The sequence below is a fragment of the Calidris pugnax genome, unplaced genomic scaffold (assembly GCF_001431845.1).
Source record: "Calidris pugnax isolate Ruff unplaced genomic scaffold, ASM143184v1 scaffold70, whole genome shotgun sequence".
Classification (NCBI taxonomy): Eukaryota; Metazoa; Chordata; class Aves; order Charadriiformes; family Scolopacidae; genus Calidris; species Calidris pugnax.
The window spans coordinates 12,206,855-12,218,596 of record NW_015090862.1 but is presented as its reverse complement, the minus strand read 5'-3'; the positions used below and the strand labels follow the sequence as shown (position 1 = coordinate 12,218,596).

Here is an 11,742-nt window from a genome sequence, read left to right as displayed (position 1 = left end):
CCCCCCCCCCCCCCCTTTTTTCTCTCCCACTCCTCACATCATAACACCCTGGAAAACATGCAGGTTTTAGGACTGATTTTCATTCCCATCTCCTCCAACTCTGGCTGAAGCCCAATGTGCTTCAGAGTCGGGGGCTGTGCTCTGTCTTCGGGCTCTTCCTGCCAGGATAGCACCTATAAGTGGAAGGAGTCATCTTGATTACACTGGAAGAAATGGCTGAAACTAAAGGAGAGGAAAGTGTCTTGCCATCCTGGGTTGTACGCGCAAACAAGGCTCCCAAGGAGCCCATGGAAGCCTCGGTAGAGCAGGTCAAGAGAAGGTGATGGTGGAAGCACATAAAAGGGTAGCTAGGCTCAAAGCTGGCCCTTGCCCAGGCCTGGGATGGCAGCGCGAGTGTAGAGACCGCTGCTACACCCCGTATCCCTCCCAAAAAAGCCCCAGCCTGGCCTGTGCTCCCCAGAGGGGCTCAGCCCACGGAAGGCTGAGCTGCTGCCTCCAGCGCCAGGTCCTAAACCAAGCGTTTCCACAGCCTACACTATCCCCCATTGCCATCGCTGGTGCATCCAGCACCAGTACTGGGCACTGGTGAGGCCACACATTGAGTACTGTGTCCAGTTTTGGGTCCCTTAACACATAAAAGACATTGAGGGGCTGGAGCGGGTCCAGCGAAGGGCAACGAAGCTGGTGAGGGGTCTGGAGCACAAGTCTTATGATGAGAGGCTGAGGGAGCTGGGGGTGTTCAGCCTGGAGAAGAGGAGGCTGAGGGGAGACCTTATTGTTCTCTACAACTACCTGAAAGGAGGGTGTAGAGAGGTGGGGGTTGGTCTCTTCTCCCAAGTCACAAGCGACAGGACTAGAAGAAACAGCCTCAAGTTGCGCCAGGGGAGGTTCAGGTTGGATATTAGAGAAAATTTTTACACTGAAAGGGTTATCAAGCATTGGGATGGGCTGCCCAGGGAAGTGGCTGAGGCACCATCCCTGGAGGTGTTCAAAAGATGGGTTGACATGGTGCTGGTGGACATGGTTTAGTGGTGTTTTTTTTGTCAGGTCGATGGTTGGACTAGATGATCTTGAAGGTCCCTTCCAACCTAGATGATTCTATGATCCACTTCAGCCTCCCAGGTACCAGCAGTGTCCCAGCGCCTCCGCTGTACCCCCGAGCAGCCAAGAGCTCTCCCAGTATCTGCTGTGTGCCACCTCCATCCAGGCGACATCCTGTCCTGTGCTTCTACTGACACAAGGAAGCGCAGGCCTGGAAATAAGAACATGTCTTTATTTTATTCACAACAGCTTGTTACAAAAGCAGGAAAGAAGAGCCAGGCAGGGAGCCTCGTCGTCACGGGAGAAAACGCGCCTTCGCCCCCCAGGAGAGGGCTCGGGGTCCTGTGGTGGTGGGGAAGAGGCGGCGGGGGCAGCCCCGCGGGCGAGAAGATGGCGGGCAGCCCCGCCGCCCCCCTGAGGAGGCAGCTCCCGAGGCGGGGGGCTGTGGGCGGCTCAGGGCGAGGCGGGCTTGTCGGGGTTGTGCATGTGGTATGCGTCGCTCTCCTCGTCCTCCGGCACCTGCGGGGCGACACAGCCACCTCAGCGCCGCGGGGCGACAGCGCCATCTTGTGCCTTCCCGCCCCGCTCCCGCCGCCGGCCTCGACCCCCAAACCCTCGGCCGGGGCCCGGCTCACCTCCCAGTAAATGTCGTCCTCGAAGCAGTTCTCGGCGGCGGCGTCCCCCCATATGGGCAGCTTGAGGATGGCCCCTAGAAGCAGGCGGGCAGGGTTGTGGGCAGGGGGCCACAGTGCCATGTGGGACGCAGGCAGGGTGCGGATGGCTGGAGTCCATCCGTCCCGGCGGCCAAGGCAGGAAATGGTGGTCGGTGCCAATCCCTCCATTTCTCCAAACCCATTTGACCTTGCCTCCCTCCTTGGCTGCCCAGTTTCCCTTGTTCTGACTGTAGGGCGTACAAATGTGAACGAGCCAGAGGCTGCAACCCTCGCAATGCAGGCGGGAAGGACGCATCCAGCCATGGGCAGGAGTACAGGGATGCCTCCATAGCAACCACAAACTGGGCTCAACCCTCACCTCGCCATGCTCCCCTCCTGCTTACCCACAAGGGCACCCCCGGCGAAAGCCATCAGCAGAGACACCACAATGCCAGCCGCCTGGAACCCTCCTTGGACACTGGGTGTCCGTGTCTGGTACGCGCCAGTGAAGTCAAAGGCCTTGATGAACCTGCCAAGGGCAGAAATGGTGCGGATTGCTCCTGGCAGGAGATCTTGCCCCGCTCTGGAGGAGCCGTGTTGCCCTGTTCCCTTGGGGACTCCTCCCTAGCCCCATTCCTCTTCTGCAATGGACCAGGAGAGTGTCGCAATGACACAAAACACCGCTCCATTCCTTCTCCTCTGGCCCCTGGCAAAGTTTTACCTAGGAGGAGCCCAAAATATAAACATTTCTTTTGTTTCCTTCAGCCTTACCTGACCCCCAAGACAATGCAGAGATGGAGGGAGGAGCACTTCCCCACCCACCATGTCCTGGAGCAATGCCAGGGAGCAGGTTATGGCTCAGTTTTTGAGACCACCAGAAGTCAGCTGTAAGAGATGCGTCTTTTACACTTCAGTAAGCCCAACATGGGCAGTGGACCCCATGTTTATGAGGGGGAATGGGGCAATTCTGGACAATTATCAAGGGCTGTTAATTGTTCTTCACTCCCAGCCCAAGGAGTCCCAGGTAAAAATCTGTTCTCATGGAAGAGTTTCAAGCTGCCTTACCCTTCCTTTCCATATACATCCTCCGTGGCTGCGGCTGCAGTGATGGCCCCCACAATGCCCCCAATAAGGCCTGGCATGGCATGGAGGTTGTGGATGCCACATGTGTCCTGGATGTGCAGTCTGGACTCCAAAAAAGGCTAAAGGGAAGGGAGGTAGAGAGAGATCAAGGACATGGGCACAACCGTGGAAAGGGTTAGTTCCTTCCATGGAGGGCTGGGATAAGCAAAGAAGGAAGAGTGATATTGTGTCCCATTAAGGAGCTAAGGGCTTGTAGACCAAGATATGAGCCGAGCTCAAGATAGAATAACAACACATGCTCCAAACACTCTCCTGTTGGGAGACTGAACCTTCCTGAGCCTTTGGGGACAGTAAATGGAGTCAGAAATGCATCTCTGTAAAGGATGGTGGAAAGCAGGGACCCTCAAAGGGAAGTGAATCCATTCCTGATCTCCTTAGCCAGACCAGAGCTGCAGACCCCTAGAGCAGCACTCACCGTGAAGTAGACATACCCCACCGTGGACACGATGCCACAGATGAACCCAACAATGAGGGAGCCGTATGGAGTCAGCATCATCTCTGCGCTGGTGCCCACGGCCACACCGCCGGCCAGCGTTGCATTCTGGATGTGGACCTGCAGAAATAATCACCCTGTCTTGGCATCTCAGGGAGATGGCCAATGCTCAGGAATGGCACAAATGGTAAAGCAGGAGAATTAGCTCTGAAAATGATTCCAGAGGAAATGTCAGGGCACATTTTCCTGCTTGTTGGTAAAAAACAAGAGGAGAAGAACAGGCAGCCTCTGTCTGTAGCACAGGCGCGCATAGACTCCCACTCCCCGTACCACACACAATCTTTGCATCCACAAATCTGGGTGGGGAGTTGTGATGAGATGGAAATATGTCTCACCCATGTGTCATGCAAGCTCTGCTGTCACAGAGACATGTCACCCACACACATAACACGTACAAGTCAGCCCCCCGATTGCTCACGAGCTGCCGCACAAGCCCTGCTCAGCTCGCTGGAGAGAGCGCTGCCAAACGTGACTCTGCAACATGCCCACCAGCACCTCTCTGGGCAGAACAAGTCCAGTCCCTGCTGTGACTGGTCCACCATGTGCAGAGCATCACCCTGCACCTCAAGCACTGCAGGACTCACTTTCCATTTGCTTGTTCATTACAGTCTCTGGGTTTCTGCCTGGATGCTTTTTGCACCATCTGGGTGCAACTGAAACCCAGTGACTATTCAGCAAAGGACAAGTGCCAGTCATTTTCTGGACCCTCAATCAACCTCATTTTAAGTCCCCAGGGCAGCGCAGGGTGCTCTGCTCCCAGCTTACCATGTCAAGCTTGCCTTTCTTCTGCAGCATGCTGGAGAAGGCCATCGTGGTGAGGACACAAGCAGCCAGCGAGCAGTATGTGTTAATGGCAGCCCGGTGCTGGCCATCCCCGTGATCAGAAATTGCTGAGTTAAAACTGGGCCAGTACATCCACAGATACAGGGTACCTGGTGGGATGGGGATGACAAAGGAGGAGACAAAGAATGGGAAAAGGGAGAATGCAGGGATTGAAGAAACCTCTTAAGAAGATCTTTCTGCACAGGGGGAAGTTAAATCCTATAGTCCTGCTGCCCCAGAGCTGCATCCCCCATGATGGGACCAGCATCAGGTGGGGTTGGCAGAGAGGGGGATCCAAAATGCGTCCTTGTCTTCCCAGGCACCATCTCAGCTCAACCACTGATGAAGAGAGCTGAGTAGCTCTGAGAGGTGGAAAACCAGGATGCAGAGCTTCTCAGCCCCAAATCCTGGTTTCAGTTGGGTTTTCCCAGAGACACAGAAGGCATCATCTCCCTGCAGCTGAGTGGTCTGCATGTACCGGCCCTCCTGAGGTGGGGTTGACTCACCGATCATAGCGAAGAGGTCAGAGTGGTACACGGAGCCCTGCTTGTCCTTACTCTGCTCCAGGTTGGGTCTGTACAGGATACGTGTCACCGTGAGGCCAAAGTAGGCTCCAAAGGTGTGAATGGTCATGGAGCCACCCGCATCCTTAACCTGCAGCCATGGGAAAACAGAGGTTCACTTCTGCAAGCACCACTTGTTTTGGAGCTGAGGTCTGGTTTGCATCATGCCCAACTTGTGTGCCCACCCGTCCATCCAGCCTGCAGTCAGTCATGGGAAAACAGGACAAAAATGCCCTGGTTCTGCTATCTATCGTGCTCACTTGGTCCCATGCATGGCTATGGCATTCCTCTTAGCTTCCCCTTGGAAGGCATCAAAGCAGATGACTTTCCCAATGCCAAGCGGGTTGCAGTGACAGCCAGGTTGTCTCCCATGTGCACTCAGGTCTTCTGGGAGCTCATTTGCCTCCCAGCTTTCCAAGCCCTCTCTCGAAGGGCAGGAACCCTGCCTCTGTCAGCAGACATCTCAGTCTCTTTGTCACTTGATTTCCTTCTATGACGCCCATATTTCAGCAGGGAAAACAGGTGAGAGGGAAATTTCAGGCCTGAAGAGAATGACTGGCCCTTTGTGCCAAGACTCCCTGTCTGCCCTCAGGAGCTGCCATGAAAGGACCCAGCACCCTTGAATTGCCAGGCTTGTGTGTAAAACTCCGGGAGATCTCCCTTCTTGGGGGAGTACCCTCCCCAGCCCCCCCCTTTTCTATTCTGTCTGCTTTTTTTGCCTAAATTCTTGCATTTCAAATGCTTATGAAGGCAGTGGGTTGGTGGAACCATAGTAAAGGGAGACAAGTCGGAGAGACGTGAGGAGGAAGGAGCAGAAGCAAGTGGGTGCTGCCTAAAACCTTACGTGAAGCAGGTTGAGGAGGATGTACTCGTTCACTGCGAAGAGTGTGACTTGAAACAAAGTCATGACGAGGAGCTGTATGGGGCTAGTTTTGCCCAGGATGGCCCCAAAGGCAATGCACACAGAACCGACACAGAAATCAGCATTGATCAGGCTGGAAAAGGGGAAGGAAAATTGTGGTTTAATGAGGAAATACTCTGCTGTAATTCATCCTCACCCACCCCCAGCTCTAGAGATCCCACCCAAAGGTGAATAGGTGATTAGGAGCCAGTCCTGGATTTCCCACTGACCATCCTCCCATTCTGACATACTGTCCAGGAAAGGTGCTTTCCTCCAGATTATTTAAATAATGTGGATTATGTATGTTTTCAGCACTGGCATCCATGGCGCTTGGCTTGGGACTAAGGAGTCAAATGCTTGACTCACATTTCCCTTTGAGCACTACCACCATAATGGCAAGTACCTTTGGGCTCAAAGGTGGAAAGCAAGGGGAGGTATGTGGAGTGACGACATTTTAGAGACTCATTTGCACATAACAGAGGGACAGGCAGTGCCAGCTGCTTGGCTCCCATCCCAGCTCTTCCACTGGCCAGTCAAGTGGTGGCATCCCAGAGCCCATCTCCTCCTTACTTCTCCACTCCAATGAGGATCTTCCCGCTCTTGAAAGAGTGGAACCAGCCTTGCATCAGGAGAGCCCACTGGATCCCAAAGGCAGCAAGGAGGAAATTGAAACCCACGGCTCCGAATCCGTAACGCTTGAGGAATGTCATGAGGAAGCCAAAGCCCACAAAGATCATCACATGGACGTCCTGGAAAGCTGTGCAGAGGGAAGGGAATGTCAGCTCTGCGGGGACAGTGGGGCTGTGAGTGCTGTTTGAAGCTGGCGACGAATGGAAAGTAACCACATCAGTGGCAGTAGGGGGGAATAAAAGAGAAAGTATGTGTTTGTCCCATGTCCCCACATTTCTAAGTCTGAAAATAGCTTTCAGAAACTGGCTTTTGGTTAAAAGGCTCAGTCTTGAAGGTAAAAAATGTTTATTAAAAGCTGTGTGCAAGAGAAGACTGGAGATTAATGGAGTGTACAAAGGAAAAAATTCTTCCATTCAGATTGCTTTTACCTCTTTTGTAAACTCAGAGAATGTCATGTAAAATGAACAGTGAAATTTTGTTAAAAACACATGAATGGTCATTTTGGGTAGGTCCATCCAATGTAAGGTCCTGGTGACGGCTCAGAGCAAGAAGGCTTCAAGAACAAGGGAAGTTTACAAACACATTTTTAAAATGCTGCTGAAATCAGTGGCAAAATACCCTTGAGACTGGGCTCCTACCTTGTGAGATGTTGAGTACTTAAACCAGAGAGACCCAGTTCTTCCCACAAATGCTCAGACCTGCTAACTCGAGCCCCTCAGATGCCCTTCCCCGGGGGGAAACCAAACCTGCCTGAGCCTCCTGAAAGAACTTCTTGGTGCAGTAAACCTGCTGTACTTTTTAATGCTGCACGTTTCTGTCAGATAAGCATCGCCTTGCAGTTAAGTGAGCTGAAACGCTACATACTTAGAAATTGAACCATGCAAACCCTCACACCGGAGGCCACTTTGCCTGTGAAAAGAGCAGCAGACCCAAGGCTGGGATTCCCCACAGGAGACTCCTACCAGCAAGCCTGTACTGTAGAACAGGTAAACACAACACTGACGGAGCTACACCAGCAATTTCTGCATCATGCAGTGCACAAACCTTTACAACCACTATAACCAGCAACGTCTGTGCGCCTCAGAGAAGGCACAAACTCAGGGCGAGGGAAATCCAGTGGCTGAGTGTCTGCTCTACCCTGACCCTGTGCTGAAATCCAGCAGCCCCAGATCTGCTCCCATGGGGACAGTGAGGTTCTGTCTGCTGCTTCCACGAAGGTCTGGGTGAGGGTTTGGCTGAGGTGTAGCTCTGCAGAAGCTGGGGCTTTTGTCCTTTGGTGCTTTACAAGATCTCGCAACTTGTTTAAGGACGAGCACTTGGAGAAGCTCCGGCAATGCAATGCCATGTTGCAGAGACAGGTTAATCTGCTTGTTTTTAAAAATGTCCCCCCCTTGCCTATGAAATCACTCATAAGAAAAGAAAAAAGACAAGATCTGCAGCTGACACTGTTCAGCAGGGGTCACTTCAAATGCGCTTCTCTGCGTGTCCTAAGAACCAGTCTTCCTAACTCTGGTTTTACCATACAACCCCACAGACTTTCCCTCTGCAGCTGTGTTTATTCTCCCTACTTCTCTTTTCCAGCATAAGCAGCACAATACACTGCTAGAAATATCTACTGCATTTGCATTATATATTCCCACTTTGACCCCAAAAACAGAAATACACAGGTCAGAGTTAAAGCTGTGGACTGTGCCCCCTGCGAAAACACAGGATCCCCACTGTGTGTTAGACCCTGCACAGACCCAGGAGGAAAAGCAGGTCTTTCTTCAAACTGCACCCAGTCTAAAGCCTTTTTCTAACCCTTATATTTGTTTTCGCTTGGGAAGAGTAATGTTGGCATCACTCAGAAGGAGCTCAGGTGCTGCCATGTTTATTCTCCCTACTTCTCTTTTCCAGCATAGGCAGAACAATACACTGCTGCATTTGCATTATATATTCCCACTTTGACCCCAAAAGCAGAAATACACAGGTCAGAGTTAAAGCTGTGGACTGTGCCCCCTCCGAAAACACAGGATCCCCACTGTGTGTTAGACCCTGCACAGACCCAGGAGGAAAAGCAGGTCTTTCTTCAAACTGCACCCAGTCGAAAGCCTTTTTCTAACCTTTGCATTTGTTTTCGCTTGGGAAGAATAATGTTGGCATCACTCAGAAGGAGCTCAGGTGCTGCCATGCCCTAAAGGTTTTGTGACCTTGCTTTTGCGGGAGAACAATTGCCATGAGTATTGAGAGGAAGTGTTTTATTCTCCCTACTTCTCTTTTCCAGCATAAGCAGCACAATACACTGCTAGAAATATCTAACTGTGCCCCCTCCGAAAACACAGGATCCCCACTGTGTGTTAGACCCTGCACAGACCCAGGAGGAAAAGCAGGTCTTTCTTCAAACTGCACCCAGTCGAAAGCCTTTTTCTAACCTTTGCATTTGTTTTCGCTTGGGAAGAATAATGTTGGCATCACTCAGAAGCAGCTCAGGTGCTGCCATACCCTAAAGGTTTTGTGACCTTGCTTTTGCGGGAGAACAATTGCCATGAGTATTGAGAGGAAGCATTTGGGCTTTGGGAATGTGCCAAAGAAAATCTCATTTATCTTCCCTAGAGAGCAGATGAGTCACCCGTTAAGGGATATCAACGTGTTACTGCATTTGCATTATATATTCCCACTTTGACCCCAAAAACAGAAATACACAGGTCAGAGTTAAAGCTGTGGACTGTGCCCCCTGCGAAAACACAGGATCCCCACTGTGTGTTAGACCCTGCACAGACCCAGGAGGAAAAGCAGGTCTTTCTTCAAACTGCACCCAGTCTAAAGCCTTTTTCTAACCCTTATATTTGTTTTCGCTTGGGAAGAGTAATGTTGGCATCACTCAGAAGGAGCTCAGGTGCTGCCATGCCCTAAAGGTTTTGTGACCTTGCTTTTGCGGGAGAACAATTGCCATGAGTATTGAGAGGAAGTGTTTGGGCTTTGGGAATGTGCCAAAGAAAATGTCATTTATCTTCCCTAGAGAGCGGATGAGTCACCCGTTAAGGAATATCAACGTGCGATTCAAAATGAGGAGGAATCATCACACTGACTGGACCTGGCATTGGGCACCACTGACACAACCCCGCATAGGCTTCCCTCTGCCTGCCTTCTGCGGGAGAACAATTGCCATGAGTATTGAGAGGAAGCATTTGGGCTTTGGGAATGTGCCAAAGAAAATCTCATTTATCTTCCCTAGAGAGCAGATGAGTCACCCGTTAAGGGATATCAACGTGTGATTCAAAATGAGGAGGAATCATCACACTGACTGGACCTGGCATTGGGCACCACTGACACAACCCCGCATAGGCTTCCCTCTGCCTGTCTTCCCTTCCTGGTCACCTCTGGGCTTGGAGGATCCATCAGTTTGTGACCACTATCCCACTGCCATTGTGGACAGGTCCTATGGGCAGCAGTACCCACAGACACATTAATACAAATGATCTTTGGGTGTTCAACCATCACACTCTCTTCTGAGCAGTGCTGGGTGGACACAGGGATCAAAACGCCAGGACTTGGCCGCTTTGCCGTGTTTGTCCATTTTTGCAGAGAGAGAATATTCCTGATTAGATAATGGAGAAAAAAACAGCTGTGCTTTTTGGGCACGTGAGCCCTTCCTCGGCTCTGAAACAGAAATGTAATTCAAAGCTAAACTGAGCTAAGCAGTTGCTCTTAGGTTGATTTAGCTGTGTGAATCCATGCAGCCATTTGAGGGGGAATATTTGGCTCTGTGGAGCAGGGGTAGGATATGAGGACAGAAGAGAGGTCATGTCCCTAGCTCCAACAAGCTCTTTCTTGGACCCCTGATGTCCTCCCAGGGCACCAATGCCAAGAGCAGCCCTCAGGCACTGCTGCTGCTTCATGTCAACCTTAGTCCCAAGGGCAGATCCCAAGGGAGAGCCCAGGGCAGCCACGGCCGTGCACTAACCCGGCGTCCAGCTGAGCAGTGGGTTTCTGTAAGCAAATCCTTTTCTGAACTAGCTAATCCTCAGCAGCTACAGGTTTCTATAGCTCCTTTGATTTAGCAGGTGTTTTTAATGGAAATGTTCTAAATAGATGCATGACTCAGGCCTGTTGCTTCCTTGGAAACAATTGCCTACAGAAGCAGCCTGTTCCCAACGGCTCACAAAGATGACCAGCCCTGGAGATCAAAGCCGGCCAAAGGCACCGTCTGGCCAGAAGGGCTTTAACCACCTGAATAATCCCCGTGGCAAAACGATGCAGAGACCCAAAAGCCCTGGGAACCTGGCAGGCTAGGAGGACTCTGGCATCGAAATACCAATAGCTAAAGGGTAATTTACTAGTGAGGGGGAGGACGTAGGAAGGGGAGGAAGATGTCACAGGATCTCGACAGCCGTTCCTCCGTATGCACAGAAAAGCTTGCTCTGATCCAGAGCCGAGGGAGGGGGCAGCAAGCTGAAACTCACAGGGTGCTGGGAACACGTCAGCCCTATTCCTGGAAAAAAGACGTCAGGTACTGGTGTCATGGTACCCTGCTGACAGAGCCTCCAGAGCACTGGAGGGCCACCAGGTTTTTTCTCTTCCTCCTTGGTGTGCCCCAAACAAGCCTCAAGGAAAGAGCCCAACTTTCCAGCAAATGGTGGGATGGGATGGGATGGGATGGGATGGGATGGGATGGGATGGGATGAGATGGGATGGGACGGGAAGGGATGGGATGGGATGGGATGGGAAGGGAAGGGATGTGTGGGATGGATTGGGATGGTATGGGGACCAACCAGCACCAGGACTAGCCTTCCCAAATACTCACACGGGTATCGGAAGTAGAAATCATTCTCCATGTCGCTGGTCAGGTTCATCTCTTGCTTCTCTTCCTCCCAGTGAGCATCAGCTTCGGGGCTGAAGCGCACAAAGACCCCGAAGAGGACAATCATGGCCACCTCCCAGAGGAGGCAGACCAGCGGGAGCCGCCAGCGCATGTACGTGTTCTTCGCCATCCCCTGGTGCCTTGGCCTCTCCATCCACAGGGATCCCCGGGGGCCCGGCACACCGTGTCAGCCCGTGTCCCCCGCACCAGGCCAAGGACGGGCGACATATATATATGTAGGAGAGGGTGAGGTGGGGCCCAGGGAGGTGCCTGCGGTGGGATCACGTTTCAGAGTGCGGGAGCTTCGGCAGACTCGCTCCTCTCACCCTCCTTCCTCCCTGGGAGGAGGGACGGGTCTCAGCACCTTTTCTCCGAGCTGCTCCCAGCACCTCTGAGCCCTGCCTCCCCGGGGACGCCTAAATGTGGAGGGCAGTGTGAGTGGGGAGTGGAACCCAGGTGTCCTGCCCCCTTCCCACACCCCTTCCCTTCCCCTTGCAGGAGTGCCCTGACCCCCGCTGCCCTGAGCACCCTCCTTCCTTGGACTGGGTCCTGCCCCCTTCCCACACCCCTTCCCTTCCCCTTGCAGGAGTGCCCTGACCCCCGCCGCCCTGAGTGCCCTCCTTCCTTGGACTCCTTGTCACCCCCCCAGCTCTGCA

The 11,742-nt window shown here is 52.5% G+C and overlaps 1 protein-coding gene across 1 annotated transcript; it reads right to left on the bottom strand.

Moving 5' to 3' along the window:
* Positions 1–1,321: 1,321 nt before the first annotated feature.
* Positions 1,322–11,240, bottom strand: RHCG (Rh family, C glycoprotein). Its single transcript, XM_014944353.1, has 10 exons — positions 11,030–11,240; positions 6,187–6,373; positions 5,560–5,710; positions 4,659–4,806; positions 4,096–4,262; positions 3,253–3,390; positions 2,760–2,896; positions 2,099–2,223; positions 1,677–1,750; positions 1,322–1,560 (listed from the first exon to the last, which is right to left on the bottom strand). Exons 1-10 carry the CDS (start codon positions 11,238–11,240, stop codon positions 1,495–1,497), a joined length of 1,404 nt encoding a protein of 467 aa, XP_014799839.1. The 3' UTR covers positions 1,322–1,494.
* Between the last annotated feature and the right edge of the window lie 502 nt (positions 11,241–11,742).

Excerpts from the sequence above, each read along its gene's own strand:
- RHCG (XM_014944353.1), bottom strand. The coding sequence starts at position 11,240 with ATGGAGAGGCCAAGGCACCAGGGGATGGCGAAGAACACGTACATGCGC. Across the intron at positions 3,391-4,095 it reads AGAAAGGCAAGCTTGACATG|GTCCACATCCAGAATGCAAC; the intron begins GTAAGCTGGGAG and ends TTATTTCTGCAG. Across the intron at positions 1,751-2,098 it reads CGCCGGGGGTGCCCTTGTGG|GGGCCATCCTCAAGCTGCCC; the intron begins GTAAGCAGGAGG and ends GCCTGCTTCTAG.